General features: G+C 42.9%; 1 protein-coding gene across 1 annotated transcript; it reads left to right on the forward strand.

Moving 5' to 3' along the window:
• The first annotated feature begins 582 nt into the window (after nt 1–582).
• Nucleotides 583–19278, forward strand: C4H2orf73 (chromosome 4 C2orf73 homolog). The gene is given in 7 exon segments (XM_044291826.1): nt 583–705; nt 2222–2453; nt 4409–4565; nt 16594–16709; nt 18501–18606; nt 18609–18688; nt 18690–19278. Coding segments are annotated over 7 exon segments (864 nt in total). The 5' UTR covers nt 583–646; the 3' UTR covers nt 18804–19278.
• The last annotated feature ends 1307 nt before the right edge of the window (nt 19279–20585 follow it).

Consider the following 20585-nt stretch of genomic DNA (forward strand, 5'->3'; position numbering starts at 1 on the left):
AATCACTGTATATATATATACACATACTGTATATCACCGGCTATACCAGTGACGCTAAGTAATATAAATCACTGTATATATATATACACATACTGTATATCACCGGCTATAGCAGTAAACCAGTGACGCCCAGTAATATAAATCACAGTATGTATATATATATATATATATATATATATATACACACACATACTGTATATCACCAGCTATACCAGTGACGCCCAGTAATATAAATCACTGTATATATATATATGTATACACACACTGTATATCACCGGCTATAGCAGTAAACCAGTGACACCTAGTAATATAAATCACAGTATGTATATATATATATATATATATACACATACTGTATATCACCAGCTATACCATCGACGCCCAGTAATATAAAACACTGTATATATATATATATATATATATATACACATATATATATATATATATATATATACACACATACTGTATATCACCCAGTTCACTTTCTGAGGCACAACACAGCACAATTCACTTGCTCTCAGTCCCCTGAGACAAGGAGAGGAGTTTGCGCATGCGCGTGTTGTGGTTGCTAGGCGACAAGAACGCGATCCTGTACCCGCGGTAGGCTGTGATTTCCCGGGAGTGCGGACCGTGCAGCTGCGGCGCCATGTACCAGACTATGGAGATATACATGGCGAGGAAGAAGACGGTACAAGATCGCGTCTCGTAAGTCCCGTGTGCCGCCATCACAGCCGGTTACTATGGAGACTCCGCTGATTTGGGCTTTTGAGTGACATAAAAAGTAACTTTCCGTTGTCAGGGAGAAGTCATCTGATGTGAACCCCCGAGTGTACGGGCTCCAGGGGCGCAAAGCAAGCGGTGGCCCCCAGCTGGAACATAGCACCCCACCACATTCAGAAATGACTGTGCCCCAAGATTCCAGTCAAGCCCCCATTAAACCTGCCAGAGTGCCCCCATAGAGAGTTACAGCCCCCATAAACAGAGCCAGAGAGCCACCATATAAAGAGGAGCAGCCCCCCCCCCCAATAATGACAGCCAGAGTGCCTCCATAACAATAGCCAAAGTGTCCCCATAATGACAGCCAGAGTGCCTCCATAGAAAGTCACAGAGCCAGAGAGCCCCCATATAAAGAGGAGCAGCCCCCCCCCCCCCCAATAATGACAGCCAGAGTGCCTCCATAACAATAGCCAGAGTGCCCCCATAGAGAGTCACAGAGCCAGAGAGCCCCCATATAAAGAGCTGCAGCTTACCTGATAATTCCAGAGTGCCCCCATAGAGTCACAGCCCCCATAAACAGAGCCAGAGAGCCTCATAAAGAAGCACAGGACCCCCATAATGACAGCCAGAGAGTTCCCATAATGATAGGCAGTGCCCCCAAAATGACAACCACAGTGCCTCCATAACAATAGCCAGAGTGTCCCCACAGAGAGTCACAGACCCCATAAAGAGTGCCAGAGAGCCCCATATAAAGAGCTGCAGTCCCCCCATAATAACAGCCAGAGTTCATAATCAGTGACCCTATAAATGGAGTCACAGTGCCCCCATGTAGAGTCACAGCACCCTCATAATGACAGAGTGCCCCCATAAACAGCTACAGTGCTACCATATAGAGTCACAGCCCCCATAAACAAAGCAAAAACTCTCCCCTAAATGTGCCCCATAATCAGTAGCATAGTGCCCCCACTGACATTGCCACACAGAGTGTTCCCACGCCCAGCACTAGTTACTATATTAACGTGGTTCCTCGCCGGCCACGTTCAGCGCAAAAAGAAAGCCAGACGTTATAGAAAGAAGAAATTATGAATATGAATATTTTGGTGTAAAACCTGATATTACATCCAAATCGTGACTGTTCAGTGGTTGTAAATCGCCAGTCCGTACGGTCAGGGCTCCTATGGCGAGCCACACAGCAGGGGTCCCAAGCTGCATGTCTCAGGCCACCAGTTGGGGACCACTAGTGTGAGGAGTGACAGTCACTCAGGGCAGTCATTATGGCACCTACAGTCACGTCACCTATTTTCCACGTACTTTTAACAAATGATGATGAAGTTCTGCATGCACTGCATGAACAAGGAAGCCCAGGATGAGTAGCGCTGGAGTGCACGGGTTTCTGGAGTAAAACAAAAACAGGGAATTTCGAGATGAATCAATTTTTTCATTGCGTGATGAATGCTGCGTCTATGCCTCGTTACTGACCCCTCTCCATTGTTCTTGTCACCAGGCCAAATACTTACAGAATATTTAATGAACATTTATATGACGTTGGTTTGGACCAAAGTAAAATCTTCCCACCTGTTCTGTTCAAGAAGCCTGATCATCCTCCACCGCATCCAAGGTCGCCAAATCGAAACAACATGCCCCACCCTTACCATGCCAGGTTCATCCGAGACAACTCCAGGTTTCTTAATGAGCCTGTGACGTACATGTTAACCTCAAACACCAAACACAAGCAGGTAAGTGCCACTTACTGCTGAGAACGTTACTGCCAATGACCACAATCTCATCCATTAAAGGGGTTATCCATGACCTATAATGCCCCCCATATGCCCAGGCCCCTCACAGAGGTTGTACTTACCTCACCCACGTGGCTTCAGATCCACTGCATCGCCCCGTTGCGCGGATCAAAACATCCGGGGGCAGCCAATAGCAGGGAGCAACGGGGACGAGTCCCTCCCTAGCATGGCGGGTGACGCTAGGGAGGCTCGTTCCCGTCGCGTTTTCATCCGTGCGACGGGGAGATGCAGTGGCGGCTGTGCAATCTCAGGGAGCAAGGTAAGTACAATCTCTGTGAGGTGCCCGGGCGTATGGGGGGCATTATAGGTCTTGGGTAACCCCTTTAAGGAGTTGGTCCATCTCAAACATTGGTGGCACATGGTTAGGATAGGTGCACCTCTCAAAGTGAACGCATGTTAGCGATGTACAGATTCCAAAGCGCGATAGACATCTAAACTTCGGGTATCTATTTCACTAGAAAAACTAAAATAGAAATCAATATTAAATAAAGTATCTTAAAAAATGTATTTTCATTACATTTAGAACAGGTTTTAATAGAGGTTTATTTGAAGGTTTAGATGCACTGTAAATATTGATAGGGAAAATGTAAAAAAATAAATAAATAAATAAATGTTAAACATAAAAACTTGAGTTAAACTATAGGTCATTCCCTTTAGGTCTTGGGGAACACGTATTTGCACAGTCACACCCGGAGAGGCGACAGGTCCCCTTTGAGCAGAGTTTTGTTGCCGCTTTGTTACATTCTCACATTTAGTTCCTGTAGCAAAATAAACATCAATAATGATTTTGGCTTTTCTCCTCCAAACACAGAGGAAACTGAGGCAGATAATCACATTTCATGGCCTTTCATGGTGTTTTTATCAAAGCTTATATGGGCGTAATTCCAATGATATCAAACAGAACCCTGGCTATCCTATCGGAGAGGTCCTTCCATGACCACTTTACCAGGTTACCATTCACCATATTAGAAGAAGATCAGTTGAATCTTGAGATCTACAGAGAAAGAAGAAAGGCCAGCAACCTGTAATGCGGACAGTTCATGTCCACCGGCATCTCTCCTCTGCCAGTAGTCATGGCCGCCAGGGTACTCACCCTCCCGCCTGTGTTGTGGTCTGTGCTGCTCGTGGCTTTCCCTTCTTCCTGCTCCTGTTTGAGCGTGGTCCCATAGAGCACACAATCTCTCCCCGGCCCTCAAAAAACCAGACTGTGTATGAGCTAAACATTCCCCAGCCTTTGACAGCATTCCCTGGGGTATATATGGCACCTTTCCTATTAGAAGGTGCTGGGCAGTAAGGTTCATAGTTTGTCTAGTTCCTTGCAAAGGTGTGCTACAATTGTATCTTCTGACCTTCCGTGCCTGACCTCTGCCACCTGCCCTGACCTATTGCCTCTTTTACCGTATTGCACAAATTCTGCCTGTCTTTAACTCAGCTTGCACTCTGACCACACTCCTGCCTGTCACCTTGATGTCACACATCAGTGTCTCCTGGCCTGCCTGGGTCAGCAGCCTCTGTACACTCCTAGAGGTAGCACTCTGGAGGCCACCGCAGCAAAGTCTAGATCCCTGGTGAAAGGGTGAATAACAAGAGACCACCTGGACAATGTCCCCAGAAGTAGCCTCAAGTCAAATCCATTCAGTGGCACAGTGCGTCCACACCCCCTGTGTTACAATACTAAAGATATTATGTCACTAGACGTCCACCACTGCAGCCCCTTCACCTTTTTTTTCCTGCCCAGTTGCAGTTCCGTGCACAGCCCGGTGATCAAGATGTCACCGTGTAGGGGAAAATAGTGAAGGGGTCACCGCACTGCATCGGTCGCTGCACCACGGCAGGTAGTATAAGTTACAGCAGCCATAGTTCTCCATTTACTTTCTCTACTTATCTTACTGAAGGCGGAGTGGTGGCCGAGCCATGAAGAAAATGTCAAAATTCTCAAACCTGCTTATGATCTGATGACTACACAAAGAAGTGACTTCAGCCGCATGACTTATTCTAGTCCTCAAACGCGACATGGCTGCAACCCACACAAATCCCGTGTACATGGAATAGGTAAGCTGCATCTCCGATACATTTAAATACCCAAATTGCACCTAGAATCTGGCTAAAAAGTGGTGCAAATTGGTGCAATTTTGGTGTAAAATTCAGTCTCTGTAAGCCAACCAATAATTCATATAGCTGTATACAAAAGTGACTAGTCGTGCCAGCTTTATTAACCTGTCTGAGCCCCTGTGATAAATCTGGGGCAGGTCTAGACAGCCGGGCTAAGCTTACGCCACCTACAGGATTAGTAAATCTGCCTTAGTTTTTGAACATATCCCTCAGTGGATCCATTGATTAAAAGGTATTATCCCATGATCAATGTAAAAAATGGAAATCAGACATCATATAATACATGACAATACCTTTCTAACAAAGCTAGAACCAGCCCTGTACCTCACATGGATCCAGAGATCCCCCCATTCATTGTTCCATATGCTCTACTAGATTTATATAAAAATGGCAGCTCAGGGGTGTTTCCTTTTCGCTGCAGCTCATGGGATGTCCTTTCCGCTGCAGCTGTCTTCCAATCACAGCTCAGTAGGCATTTGAAGGATAGAAGTGAACATGTGCGTCCACCTCAGCGAAGTGGACAGATAAAATAAGAAAAAAAAAACAGCAGGTGGCGCTACACGGATACATTTTATTGAATAGCTCACTAGCTGTACTACATTTTTAATTACATGCTGTTACAAAAGGATTCCGATCCAGGAGCTGGTTTTGGGTCTGCATCGTTCCACAATTATGCACGGGCAGCCTTTAATATAACTGCCTGATCTTGTCCGCAAAGCGCGGACTAGAATAGGACATGTTATATTTTTTTTGAGTGCAGTCTGCATCTTTTGCAGCCCCATTGAAGGGAATGGGTGCACGTCCAAGGCGCCAAAACTGCGGCTCGGATGCGGACCAAAACAACAGCCGTGGGCATGAGCCCTTAGAGAGACATTTTTCTCCCTTCTGGAGGAGAGCTAATTTACCTTCTTTTTTTAGTGCTATGAATGGTTGACCAAAAAAATGGTCGGTGAGAACCTCTATGGGCAGTGACTGGTATTAGGTCCCGTCACCCATATGCGTCAGTCAGATAGTTCCATTTCCTATAATAGATACCTAAGGAGTGTAATGATATTCTGCCATGTTTGTGCGATAACTCATTTATATGTATGAATGATCCCTTTATTATAATGATTTGGAACGGATCGATAATCGCTTTAGTTGTATTTTACCAGAAGCATCGGAAACATATCAGCCGCACATTACACAAAAGCCCCCGCCCATGTTACGTGGCCGCGCAGACCTCAGAATGGAGGATGGTCTATGTATTGTATATGCAATATATATATATTTTATATATGTGTGTGTGTGTATGTCCGCTAAAGGAATCCTCATCGTCGCATTTACAATCACAGAATTTTGCACACAGGTACATCAGGTGACCGGTAAGGTTTTAGACTGGGTCTCAGCTCTCTAGCACGTACTGTTCCTGAGATATTCCCCCAAAAATGTATTAGCCAATAGAAGCCTGGTCACATGACCCCTATCAGCCAATAGAAGCTCGCAGGCCCTTAGTCTTCACATACACACAGTTTTACACCAGGTTTCCATAACAACCCAGCCATTTTTCATATTGCTGTGGAGGCCACTGTTAAGGGGATGGGGGTGTTGTGGAAATCACTGTTAGGGTCCATTCACACGTCCGTTGTTTGTTTCCTGATCTGTTCCGTTTTTTGCTGAACAGATCTGGACCAGATCTGGACCCATTCATTTTCAATGGGTCCTGAAAAAAAACAGACAGCACAATGTCAGATTTTTTTTCAGGACCCATTGAAAATGAATGGGTCCAGATCTGGTCCAGATCTGTTCAGCAAAAAACGTAACAGATCAGGAAAGAAAAAACGGACGTGTGAATAGACCCTTAAGGAGATAGGGTACTGTGGAGGTCACTAATAAAGGGGCGGCCGCTGTGGAGGTCACTGTTAAAGGGGAGGGCGCTTTGGAGGTCTCTGTTAAGGAAGCAGGATTCTGTGGAGGTCACAGTTAAAGGGGTGGGCTGCGGCACTGTAGATGTCACTGTTATAGTGGATACTGTCTATCTTTTAACGACACACAAAAACATTAAATGAAATATACCCGGGTCCTTCTGCTAATAGATATATATATATATAATAGATTTGAGAGTTCTATATATAAAATGCACCTGGTGACTAAAAAACCTTGCTCGAAAACCAAGTATCTCTACGATTCCTTCCATGGCTTGTTCTCAGTCTCCTGATATGAGCAGCTGTCGGGTAAAAATCCCCGCTTCCCACATTAACCTTTTAGGTGCCTAAGAGGAAGGCTCACCTCTAATTTATGAATCCAGGCAGTTCTCAGCAGCCCTTAAAGGGTTAAAACAGCAGGAACCAAGCAGAAGGGATAAAAAAATCTGCTTTCCAAACTTAATCTCATTTGACATCTGATACGTGGGTGTCTTTTTATTGGGCAAAAAAACGTACTTTCAAAATGGAGAGATTTTATTTCTCTCGTATCACAATTCTGTGTATTTTTTATAGATTGGATTTTATATGCCGTGTGCCTTTAACCTGTTTTTTATCGCTGTTCTTTGACCGAATGCGAAGGTGCTCTATTACTATCACTCATTACGATTCAGACACATGGATTCAACCTCTTCTAGTGACTGAAAATTAAAGGGGTTTTACATAATTGGAACGGCCCGGTTGATTTCTTTCTGGAACAGCGCCCACATCTGCCCATTGTTTCTGCAAATGCAGCTCAGCTCCACTGAAGTGAATGGGGTTGAGTTGCAAAACCAGACCCAACCTGTGGACAGGGGTGATGCTGTTTTTAGGAGAAAGCAGCCATGTTTTGCGAATCCTGGACAATCTCTTTCCTAGGGGTTTTTCCGAGACTTTTATGCCTCATTCACACGTCCGTGTTTGGTCAGTGATTTCCATCAGTGATTTTGGGCCAAAACCAGGATTGGAGCCTCCACAGACATAAAGTATAAGGCCCCTTTCACACGGGCGAGTATTCCGCGCGGATGCAAGTGCGGATGCAGTGCGATTTTCACGCACGGTTGCTAGGAGACGATCGGGATGGAGACCCGATCATTATTATTTTCCCTTATAACATGGTTATAAGGGAAAATAATAGCATTCTGAATATAGAATGCATAGTAAAATAGCGCTGGAGGGGTAAAAAAAATAAAAATAAAATTTAACTCACCTTAGCCCACTTGATCGCGCAGCCCGGCTTCTCTTCTTTCTCCTTCTTTGCTGATTGCAGGAACAGGACCTGTGGTGATGTCACTCCGGTCATCACATGACCCATCACATGATCTTTTACCATGGTGATGGATCATGTGAAAATAATACAATCTACAGAACACCGATCCCAAGCCCGAACTTCTGTGAAGAAGTTCGGGTTTGGGTACCAAACATGCGCGATTTTTCTCACGCGAGTGCAAAACGCACTACAATGTTTTGCACGCGCGCGGAAAAATCGTGCATGTTCCCGCAACGCACCCGCACCTCTTCCTGCAATGCCCGTGTGAAAGAGGCCTAAGGGAAAGATCTGCTCCTGTTCTATGTTTAGAGCCGCACCTGGTTTTGGCTCAAAGTAACTGATGAAAATCACTGACCGAACACTGACTGTGTGAACAAGGCTTTAGGCTGATGACCTGCCCTCTGGATAGATCATCAGTGTCTGATCGGTGGGGGTCTGTAACTGTATAACGGCTATGCTTGGTATCACAGCTTGGACCTACCTACTTCTGTGGAACTGGGCTGCGCCTAGGCCATTTGACCAATGAACGTGACATCACATGGCTTAGGCACTCCATCTGTTGTGAAATTACAATTCCCAGCATGCTCCATTTATTTTTATGAGAGTTCAAGGAAGAGCAGAGCAAGTATGCATGCTGGGAGTTGTAGTTTCACAGCAGCTGGAGTGCCGCAGGTTGCCCATTCCTGGCTAGGCTAAGCTATGAGAAGGTCGTGTCGCTACTGTGAGCTTCATACTAATGCACTTTGGCTTTTAATTCCTTAAGGACCCATGACGTACATGTACTTCATGGGGGATCTGGCGGGTGCAGGAGTGGGACAAAAAATAAAGTGAAAAAAAAAAGTTGAAAAAATAAAGTTTTCCCCCAAAAAAATAAAGTTTCAAGTAAAAAAACAAAAAACTAAAAAACATAATTTTCCCCAAATAAAGTACATATATTTTTTTTTATATAGGGAAAAAAAAGAAAAGTAGACATATTAGGTATCGCCACGTCTGTATCGACCAGCTCTATAAACATATCACATGACCTAATCACTAAACGTACAACACCAAGCGATCAAAAAGGCGTATGCCCGCCAAAATAGTACCAATCTAACCATCACCTCATCCCGCAAAAAATGAGCCCCTACCTAAGACAATCACCTAAAAAATAAAAAAAAACTATGGCTCAGAATATAGAGACAATAAAACATCTTTTTTTTTGTTTAAAAAATGCTGTTATTGTGTAAAATCTAAGTAAATAAATAAAGTATACATATTAGGTATCGCTGTGTCCATAAGAACCTGCTCTATAAAAATATCACATGACCTAACCCCTCAGATGAACACCGTAAAAACATTAAATAAAAACGGTGTAAAAAAAGCCATTTATTTGTCACCTTACATCACAAAAAGTGTAATAGCAAGCGATCAAAAAGTCATATGCACCCCAAAATAGTGTCAATCAAACCATCATCTCATCCCGCAGAAATGGTACCCCACCTAAGATAATCGCCCAAAAACTGAAAAAACGATGGCTCTCAGAATATGGAGACACTAAAACATGATATATATTTTTTTTGTTTCAAAAAGGGTATTATTGTGTAAAACTTAAATAAATAAATTTTAAAAAAAGTATACATATAAGGTATTGCCAAGTCCGTAATGACCAGCTCTATAAAAATACCACATGACCTAATCGCCCAAAAACTGAAAAACTATGGCTCTCAGACTGTGGAGACACTAAAACATGATTTTTTTTTTGCTTCAAAAATGAAATCATTGTGTAAAACTTACATAAATAAAAAAAATGAAACATATTAGGTATTGCCGCGTCCGTAATAACCTGCTATATAAAAATATCACATGACCTAATCCCTCAGGTGAATACTGTAAATAAAAAAGCGTAATAGCAAGCAATCAAAAAGTCATACGCACCCCAAAATAGTGCCAATCAAACCGTCATCTCATCCCACAAAAATCATACCCTACCTAAGATAATCGCCCAAAAACTGAAAAAAAGTATGGCTCTCAGAATATGGTGACACTAAAACATGATTTTTTTTGTTTCAAAAATGAGATCATTGTGTAAAACTTACATAAATAAAAAAAGTAGACATATTAGGTATCGCCGTGTCCGTAATAACCTACTCTATAAAAATATTACATGACCTAACCTGTCAGATGAATGTTGTAAATAACAAAAAATAAAAACAGTGCCAAAACAGCTATTTCTTGTTACCTTGCCTCACAAAAAGTGTAATATAGAGCAACCAAAAATCATATGTACCCTAAAATAGTACCAACAAAACTGCCACCTTATCCCGTAGTTTCCAAAGTGAGGTCACTTTTTTGGAGTTTCTACTCTGGGGGTGCATCAGGGGGGCTTCAAATGGGACCTGGTGTCAAAAAAGCAGTCCAGCAAAATCTGCCTTCCAAAAACCGTATGGCATTCCTTTCCTTCTGCGCAATGCTGTGTGCCCGTACAGTAGTTTACAACCACATATGGGGTGTTTCTGTAAACTACAGAATCAGGGCCATAAATATTGACTTTTGTTTGGCTGTTAACCCTTGCTTTGTAACTGGAAAAAATGGATTCAAATGGAAAATCTGCCAAAAAAGTGAAATTTAGAAATGTTATCTCTATTTTCCATGAATTATTGTGGAACACCTAAAGGGTTAACAAAGTTTGTAAAATCAGTTTTGAATACCTTAAGGGGTGTAGTTTGGTAGTTTGTAAAATTGGGTCATTTTTGGGTAGAGAAATTGAAATTTGGAAAATTGGCTAATTTTTTTAAAAATAAAAATTTATTTATTTTTATCAATTTTACCATGTCATGAAGTACAATACGTGACGAGAAAACACTCTCAGAATGGCCTGGATAAGTAGAAGCGTTTTAAAGTTATCACCACATAAAGTGACACATGTCAGATTTGCAAAAAATGGCCTGGTCCTTAAAGGGGTTCTGCACTTTCATTTAACTGATGATCTATCCTCTGGATAGCCGCGCCCACGCTAGTTGATACTAGTCGTGACGTCAGTGGGCGGGTGGCCCCGGCGGTAAACAGTGAGAAGGTCGCGGCGCTGCTGGAGCGCCGCTGCCTTCTCAAACGACTGATCGGCGGGGGTCCTGGGTGTTGGACTCCCGCCGATCAGAAGCTGATGATCTATCCAGAGGATAGATCATCAGTTAAATGAAAGTGCAGAACCCCTTTAAGGTGAAAAATGGCAGGGTCCTTAAGGGGTTAAGAAAACCACATACTGCAGATAAAATGCACGTGGACGTATTACAGCTCCATTTTGTACGGAAATATAATAAGGCGGCCATAGTGGTGGATGGCACCTGACTATTCCTCCCTATCCCCACCAATTACATACAGAGACATTCAAAGGCTTTTTTTCTGTCATGACATGCTCCATCCCATGCTGTGTGTACTGAGGTGTTCTCCTTTAGAAGCTGTAGTTATAAATATCTCCCACCTACGGCACCAAACAGAGCATGATGTGGCGGCAAACAGAGTTCCTCCTGATTTTAGGCTACATGCACACGACCGTATGTGTTTTGTGGTCCACAAATTACGGATCAGCAAAGAAAATGGATGACATCCGTATAGCATCCGTTTTTTTTTTTGCGGATCCATTCTAACAATGCCTAAAACGGACAAGAATAGGACATGTTCTATTTTTTTTGGGGGCCTACGGAACGGACATACTGATGCGGACAGCACATGGTGTGCAGTCCGCATTTTTTGCGGACCCATTGAAATGAATGGGTCCGCATTCTATCCGCAAAAAAAAAACTGAACAGACACGGAAACAAAATACGTTTGTGTGCATGTAGCCTTAATTGAATGCATTGTATATGTAATTATGAAACTGCATTTCATGCTTGCATCTCAAAGGTCTGTAAGTTTTCAATAAAACGTAAAAGATACTGCAAGCTCACTTCCTATGTCCCTATTCATGCCCTGCGGTTATTTACGTATTGACCTATCCTCGGGATGGGTCTATAATATGAAATCGGCAGGGGCTTGACTCTTGGCACCCCTGACGATTAGCTCTTTGAGTTCCACGCAGTTTACCAAGCACAGCGCCGTACATTGTATATCTGCTGTGCTTGATATTGCAGCTCAGCCCTATTCACTTGAATGGGACTGAGCCAGGGGTGCACAACCTACGGCCCGTGGGCCACATGCGACCCTCAATACCATTCTGTGCAGCCCCCAACCATCTGGCAGCAGACATGTATGTCTGTCTTGTGGTTGCTCACATGTATCTTTCAGGTGTTCCCTCATTAGATGGGGGTCTTTGAAGTGTAACTAGACATTTATGGTATATACTGTATGTTCACTATGTGATAAATGCAATATTTCAGTTGGTAATACCCCTTTAAGTTTTATTTTTGGCCCTCGGAATTGGTTCAGTCTGACAATGTGGCCCCCAACCAGACAAGGATGTGCACCCCTTCCCTAGGCCGTCTGACCGATGAGCGTGACATCAGGAAGAAGCCTTACCGCTCACAGAGCATCACGGCCTCTTTGTACTGATGACGTATCCTGACAATAGGTCATCAATATGTGAATCCTGGAGGACCCCTTGAAGAGTGGTTTCCCACCATGTTTTATTTATTTTTTTTTACTGTTTTTGCTACAGCAGGAAAATGTAAGTTATTGTAAGTCAATAGAATAATCATTTTGGAACAGAAAGTGCACTTATCTCCTGTAACTGGACTGCAAAAGTTTTCAGGGAGATGACACATGCTACTTCATTTTGAGCTAAAAAAACTTTTTTTCAATTTATTAACATTGGTCAACGGTTTTACCTCTGCAGCTTTCACTTTCAGTGCATCTGCAGATTGTTGCGCCTCACTTTTTAGTAAATCCACAAGAGAGCTGTTCTCACGACTCAGTCTGTAGCCCTTGTTTCTGAATACCCGACAGCTCATAAACACTTATTTAAAGGGAGAAAACAGAAGAAAAAAAGAGCTTAGAGTACCATAAGTTAGAAAAATATACGTTTTTATTAAATTCATGATAAAAAACACACATATAGTGAATGCCAAAGACAGGGTAAGGGAGCAGGGGAAAAGAGAACGAGCGCCATCCTGGATGGACACACTGGTCACAACATATAATGGTCTATCAGTGGGGTAACTGCAGATGTGGGAAAAACAACTAGTAAAGTATGGTACAATGACCAACCCATAGGTGCAGACCTTTAAGAATAATTTGTTGTAGAGGGTGAGTGGAGATCAAAACATGGTCTAACCGCCATGGCTATAGTGCATAGTATATGGCGCAAGCAACATAGATAATACTATGTATAAACAGTGTACCAAATGGATCAGCAGTAATGGACCAGGCAAAATAGCTCAACGTTAGCAACACATAGCCATGGCTGGAAACCTATGATCAAGGACTCACCGATATGGGACCAGATGTGAACAAACAAACCAGGATGGCGCTACCCCAACGCGCGTTTCGGCGTGCCTTCGTCGGCGTGACGAAGGCACGCCGAAACGCGCGTTGGGGTAGCGCCATCCTGGTTTGTTTGTTCACATCTGGTCCCATATCGGTGAGTCCTTGATCATAGGTTTCCAGCCATGGCTATGTGTTGCTAACGTTGAGCTATTTTGCCTGGTCCATTACTGCTGATCCATTTGGTACACTGTTTATACATAGTATTATCTATGTTGCTTGCGCCATATACTATGCACTATAGCCATGACGGTTAGACCATGTTTTGATCTCCACTCACCCTCTACAACAAATTATTCTTAAAGGTCTGCACCTATGGGTTGGTCATTGTACCATACTTTACTAGTTGTTTTTCCCACATCTGCAGTTACCCCACTGATAGACCATTATATGTTGTGACCAGTGTGTCCATCCAGGATGGCGCTCGTTCTCTTTTCCCCTGCTCCCTTACCCTGTCTTTGGCATTCACTATATGTGTGTTTTTTATCATGAATTTAATAAAAACGTATATTTTTCTAACTTATGGTACTCTAAGCTCTTTTTTTCTTCTGTTTTCTGCCGTCATGCTCGGAGCTTGTACCGAGTCATTTTCTTTCGGGTGTCCCCCTATATTTGGTTATTATACGGGCACTGCCCTTGCTATATATGTTGGGGGACTTCTGGGGTCGTTTTCTTTTTCTGATTTAACTTATTTAAAGGGGTTGTCTCAGCTCAGCAAGTGGCATGTATCATGTAGAGAATGTTAATACAAGCCACTTCCTAATATATTGTTATTATCCATATTGTCTCCTTTGCTGGCTGGATTCATTTTTCCATCACATTATTCACTGCTCGTTTTCATGGTTACGACCACCATGCAGTCCAGCAGTGATGGTCGTGCTTGCACACTATAAGAACAAATGCCAGCCTCTAAGGTGGCCTAGACGGCGGGAGCGCACATAGGCTACTGTTTTTTCCTACAGTGTGCAAGCATGGCCACCACTGCCGGATTGCAGGGTGGTCGTAATCATTGAAACGAGCAGTGTATAATGTGATGGGGGAAAAAATCCCGCTAGCGAAGAAAGCAATATGGACAATCACAATACATTAGTAAGTGGTAACTTGTATTAACTTTCTCTACATGATAAATGCTATTTACTGTGAGACAACCCATTTTAGTTCAATTCTTATGAAACTTGTACAAAATCAGCTATAGGCCTCATGCACACGACCGTTGTGTCCATCCGTGGCCGTTGTGCCGTTTTTTTTTCGCGGACCCATTGACTTTTAATGGGTCAGTGGAAAAATCGGAAAATGCACCGTTTTGCAGCCGAGACCGTGATCCGTGTATCCTGTCCGTCAAAAAAATATGACCTGTCCTATTTTTTTGACGGACAACGGTTCACGGACCCATTCAAGTCAATGGGTCCGTGAAAGAACACGGATGCACACAAGATTGGCATCCATGTCCGTGATCCGTGGCCGTCGAAGATCCGTCTGCATAAAAGATTTTTCAGAGCTGAGTTTTCACTTTGTGAAAACTCAGATCCGACAGTATATTCTAACACAGAGGCGTTCCCATAGTGATGGGGACGCTTCTAGTTAGAATATACTAAAAGAACTGTGTACATGACTGCCCCCTGCTGCCTGGCGTCGCTGTGGGGTGCATTGCCTAATGATCTGTCACTTACCCACTGGCCACCAATGAGTTAACTACAGGGGCGGAGGGGGGGGGGGCGGCCGCACTGGCCACCAATGAGTTAAAAACAGGGGGGGGGGGTCAGGCAGCAGGGGGCAGTCATGTACACAGTTTTTTAGTATATTCTAACCTGAAGCGTCCCCATCACCATGGGAACGCCTCTGTGTTAGAATATACTGTCGGCTTTGAGTTTCACGATGTAACTCATATCCGACGCTATATTCTAACATAGAGGCGTTCCCATGGTGATGGGGACGCTTCAAGTTAAAATATACCATCGGACTGGAGAAAACTCAGATCTGATGGTATAAAGGGACTCCTGACTTTACATTAAAAGTCAATGGGGGACGGATCCGTTTGCAATTGCACCATATTGTGTCAACGTTAAACGGATCCGTCCTCTTTGACTTGCATTGTAATTCAGGACAGATCCGTTTGGCTCCGCACGGCCAGGCAGGACACCAAAACGACTTTTTTTTCATGTCCGTGGATCCTCCAAAAATCAAGGAAGACCCACGGACGAAAAAACAGTCACGTATCATGGACCTAGGGACCCCGTTTTTGCAGACCGTGAAAAAATACTGTTGTGTGCATGAGGCCATAATGAGAGTTTATGAGCTGTTAGGAAAGTAGAGATAAGGGTTACAGATCCTGCCAACACCTCTCCCGTTTTAGCAGCTACTTGCATTACCCATAAATTAAGAACTCTGTGATGTGCCATTCCTTTATTAGTCATGTTAGAGATTATGAATTCATTGTTAGCAGTTTGCATGGAAGGTCCAGATGGGTGTTACCAGTTGGGGTTGTGTCCCTGCACAGTCTGACACCGGCTTGAGTGATTGGATAGTGTAGACTGTTCAGGGACACGCCCCCAACTGATAACGCCGATCTGGACCTTCATTGTAAACTGCTAGCTATTCATTCATAACTTCTAGCAGGAATAATAAAGGAATAGTACACTATAGAGTCATAAGAATAGATGCTCCAGAATTGCTATTAGATGGGGAATGCAAGTAGTAAATAAAACAGACATGTCAGGAGAGGTGAGAGGTCCTGTGTAAAGCAGGTACAGTTGCTGTATGTGTGGTACATAACGGAGTAGTTGGCATCTCTACCATGTGTCCAAAACTTTCTGCTTCTCATCTTGGAGCTGGAAGGTTTTCTATACCACACACATATATATATATATATATATATATATATATATACCACAGTGGCCACTTCCCATGGCCTGGGGATCTGAAGTCATTTTTGATGGCTTATATCACTAAATAACCGACAATATGTGTTCATGGTACAGTCACGACAAGCTGTTTCTTCATGAATTGCACTATAAAAAAGGTTTGGTAAAGTGACAATCCATTTGGGCGCCTGTAGTGGATGTCACTTGTGGTTTGGGAGAGGACACACCCAGGCTATCTGCTTTATGATTCAAGGATCCGAGACTAATTTGTAATTTTCTTTGCATCACCTCTCATACTGTGTTAATATGAACGTCTTTATGGGCAATTGTGTTATTTTGAAACTTTTTGCTTCTTCATTTACTACTAAATTATATCCAATGACTCCTAAATGTATCCGAAAACATGCATTTCCTATTCCATTAACGCATGTACTTGTTCTTAGTTCCTATAGCATCTCCCAGGGGGAGGAATCGGCTGCCAAAACTATTACAGGAAGAGATTTCCTTTTTGCATCAATACGATTCAAGATTAACACCCAATGAACCAATTCGAGGGAAGGTAAAAAATTACAGATTTCTTCTCGATTTATCCAAGCATCCTAAGCCCCTCGGTCCATTACAGTAAATCAGTTATGTGCTTTCCTTTCTTTATTAATGGGAAGGTTTATAGTATGTACATCGTGTAAAGCCTGCAGGGCCCGAAATTAAGGCCCCTTCATACACAGTGGGAGTAAGGTGTAGACGTAGGATTTACTACAGGATACATTGGTCTCTTGTTGATATCACCAGTAGAAGCCTTCACATAAAGCTGCGTATGAATGAGCTCACGTAAAACGTAATGGGGCTGACTGTTTTACTGTTTTACTTATGCCAAGATGATTTTTACCAGAGGGTTCAAAATCACATAAAACGAAGCTGTAAGCACTGTAATTAGTACAAGCCATGTCCAATTGTAGTTATCACTATATTTTTCACTATTATTTTCATACTCTCAAACTGCAAGATATGTAAAGGGGTAGGACTCTTTTTGGGGTTTTTATTGGAAACCCCCCTCCTCAGGGCTAGACCTGCAAAGGGGCAAACATACTTACCTGCTCCCAGTGCTGGGTCCCTGCTCCCTCGTGTCACGATGGGTAGGGACCGGAGCACCTCCTAGTCTTCAACCACACCATTGTCAAGGTGAGCAACCCCTTTAAGCTCCCCAGTTCCACCCAACATTCCTAAAATTACACAGAGACTCCCATTATTTAAACTGAAGTGAACACCTCTCTTTTACAGTCTAGTAGTGTCGACAGATGGGAAGTTAACATTTTTTGGTTAGGAATACATTAAAATTGTGTGACAAACTGTCAATCAAAATTCCAACTATGCCTACCAAAGTCCTAGATCCAATGGGTATGTCTATTCATACTCATTCCTCCTATATTCCCGCAGCAGTCCTCAGGTGCTGCCTTTATGTGCAGTGGAAATCTTGGGCGCATACATTTAACAGGATATTAGATATCTTGGAAGGATAGCCTCTCGACGGAAGCCAAAAGAACACCCTATAGGTACAATAGGGACCTATGGTTTCCGTTAAGGGAGCTTTCCTGGCGCATATGTTAAACATACGCGTTAGATACAGTGTGAAAAGAGCCTAAGGCATTGGGTTAGCATGAAGAAGAGCGCCAATTATTTGCCCAGTGGTAGACGGTAGATGTTGGGTGGTGAGAGTTGAGGGGATGTGCAATCTCCACGAACTCCCACCAAAACATTGGCCTCTTCAGAGTACACGTGTACTGTGCTCTTGGTTTACTTCGCTTACGTAATGATATTATGCATCGAGCCAGAACAGTAATGGTTTGTAGAAATGTAGAAACACTTTTCCCGCAAAGAAAAAAATGTCCCGCTGGCAACATTAGTACATTCCTAGTTTTCTATTTGTAATGGTGGAATGTGGACAGTGAGCAAACACTGGAGTAACTACACGCAGGGTAGACTTTCATTCATCTTGAAAATAGTAATATTTTTATTATACAGGAGCCTTAAGGCCAAGGAAAACATGAAACTAAAATAACATGAACTCAAGTAGTATCTAACAGCCCTGTTTACGTTTCTCAGAGGTCATCTTATTAACTGGTCCTAAGGCTCTTCTACATTTTGTAGCTTCAGATGTCCCTCCTCGGTGTCATGGTAATATGGGTAGGAGGGCTTCACTGACAGGTCATCATGCTATCACCACCAGGTCTTAAACCCCAGGCTGATGTCCAGGAGAGCCATATGTTTGGCCCGGATTTCAGCTCAGTCCACAGCTGCACTTTCTTTCTGCCTGTGTTCCTCTGGCTAATGTCAGATTTGTTTCCTTTTTCAGCGTCATGGAGCCTTTGTGTGGAGAGAGATAAAAACAGAGAGCGGTTCAGCCGTTCCTCAGGGAACTAGGCTGTTCCTAAATGCCACAGGGTCACATGCACTCAATAGCGACAAACAGAAAGAGGAAACTCAGTGGAAAACGGCGTGACCTCACCCAGTATCTGCCTGCATGGTTCCCAGCAGATGTTCTACTGCTGAAGCTCACTTATCAAAAACAGAATTCATGGAAGCGGCCAAGATCTATCCCTACATCACAGCCGAAGAACACAACAATTCAGGCAGTTCTCAGCCATCCAGAAGATAGTCCCACTCCTCTACTGGTGAAGAATTACCGAGGCGGCCAAGGGAATTCAAATGAGATTTGATTTTCTTCCTGCAAATTCTCCCACATGTATATGTCTTGTAGGCGAAATGTTCAAGCCTGACAGCAAACACGGGGGGAGATTTATTATTTATTTCGCGCTGGAAAAGTGGCGTTGAAAAGTTGCAAACTGCGCGCTTTTTAACACAACTCTTTTTTAAAAGCAGTCGCAAATGGCATTTTTTATGCCGCCCTCACCACTTTTTCGAAAGGGAATGTTACAAATTTATATTAATTTACGCCAGATTTCTGTTTAGGCGCATGGACTGCTAGAGAATGTGTCTACTAGGCATCCACCTAGTCATATATTAAGTGCATCCTCCAGCAGCACAGGGGATATCAAGGCAATCTCCCCCTATCTGTCTCTCCATATGGAAGCTCATCCCTGCTTCCATCCAAATAAAAGTGGTAAATCTGTTAACTGCATAAAATAAACCTATTGTTGTACTATTTTTGTGTACCCGTCCCTCATACTAGTTGCATGTCATAAAATTAACTTGCTTCATGTCGTTTTTTTTTTTTCAGTTTTCAATATGTAAATTTTTTTAACCATTATTTTTTTTTTCAGTTTTCACCCTGGTCATTGAGCACCCAGTATAGGCTCCCATTTCCTGTTGTGTAGAAATTACTTTTTAGCTTTTGCTGTGTACGCTGGGGCAGGGTCAGCAGTCATCTTATCTGATTATTATCAAAGCGCAGGATTGCAATGAAAATTAAGAATTGTATTACAAAAAGGAGGCCCCATTGACAGAGGAGTAGATCTCCGCTATAATTTACATTATACCCATTTCTGGTTAAATGATAGTAAATCAGTTGGGCAGTGTAAGGACACGCCCTCATTTAAGCCACGCCTAATTTTTCAATTTTTTTTTATTTTTTAAATTGCCATAACCAGTATATAATCCCCAAAAGTTGGAAACTTTTTGCACAAATGATGCTTGCCAAAAATGTGCAATTTTCTTTTATTGCCACAAAGCTTACTCAAAGGACAGGATCAATCCCCTTTAAAGAATCATTTTGGGAGCTAGTTATGCCCAGAGCCTGCTGTAAAGTAAATCTCTGCAACTGCTGTTGCAACATCTCAGTTAAGATGGCTGCCTCCGTAAATTAAATGATTAAAACAATCCTACTAATATATAAAAGGCAGGCTACGGTATATTTCCAAACGACTCACTTCTTCTCTGATTCGCTACAGCAGTCACATGGTATATCCACTTCAGCCAATAAGCGGCACATTGAAGCAGAATACATAGTGCTAATGGTAACCGCAGTGACACGGCTTCTCAGTCTGCCTCTCATCTTCCTGCATGAACTATTCTAATAAGTGTGCTGTTTCACATGTAAACAGTATTTGGTAAAGCAGATTTATCAAAACTGTAACAAGAAAAGAAAAAAACTTTGTTTCCCATAGCAACCAGTCACAATATAACCTACTCTTCACCCATGTTGGCAGGGCCCACTACTCAATACCCCTCTTCCCCTCTACGCCTCCACTACAGGAAGTGGCGTATTGGGTAATGGACCCTGCCAACGTGGTTATGTCGCACCAGTAGAATGGTATTGAGTAGTGGATGCTCCTGGCGTGGGTGAAGAGGGTGTTGTCTGTGAGTGGGGGGGGGGGGGTGTATTACTATCTGAAGGTCGGGTGTGGATACAGTCAGAATAATAAATATGGAGAGAGCAAAAAACTATACAGTACATATAAAAGCATAGCAAAAAATAATA

The sequence above is a fragment of the Bufo gargarizans genome, chromosome 4, assembly GCF_014858855.1.
Source record: "Bufo gargarizans isolate SCDJY-AF-19 chromosome 4, ASM1485885v1, whole genome shotgun sequence".
NCBI classification, from domain to species: Eukaryota; Metazoa; Chordata; class Amphibia; order Anura; family Bufonidae; genus Bufo; species Bufo gargarizans.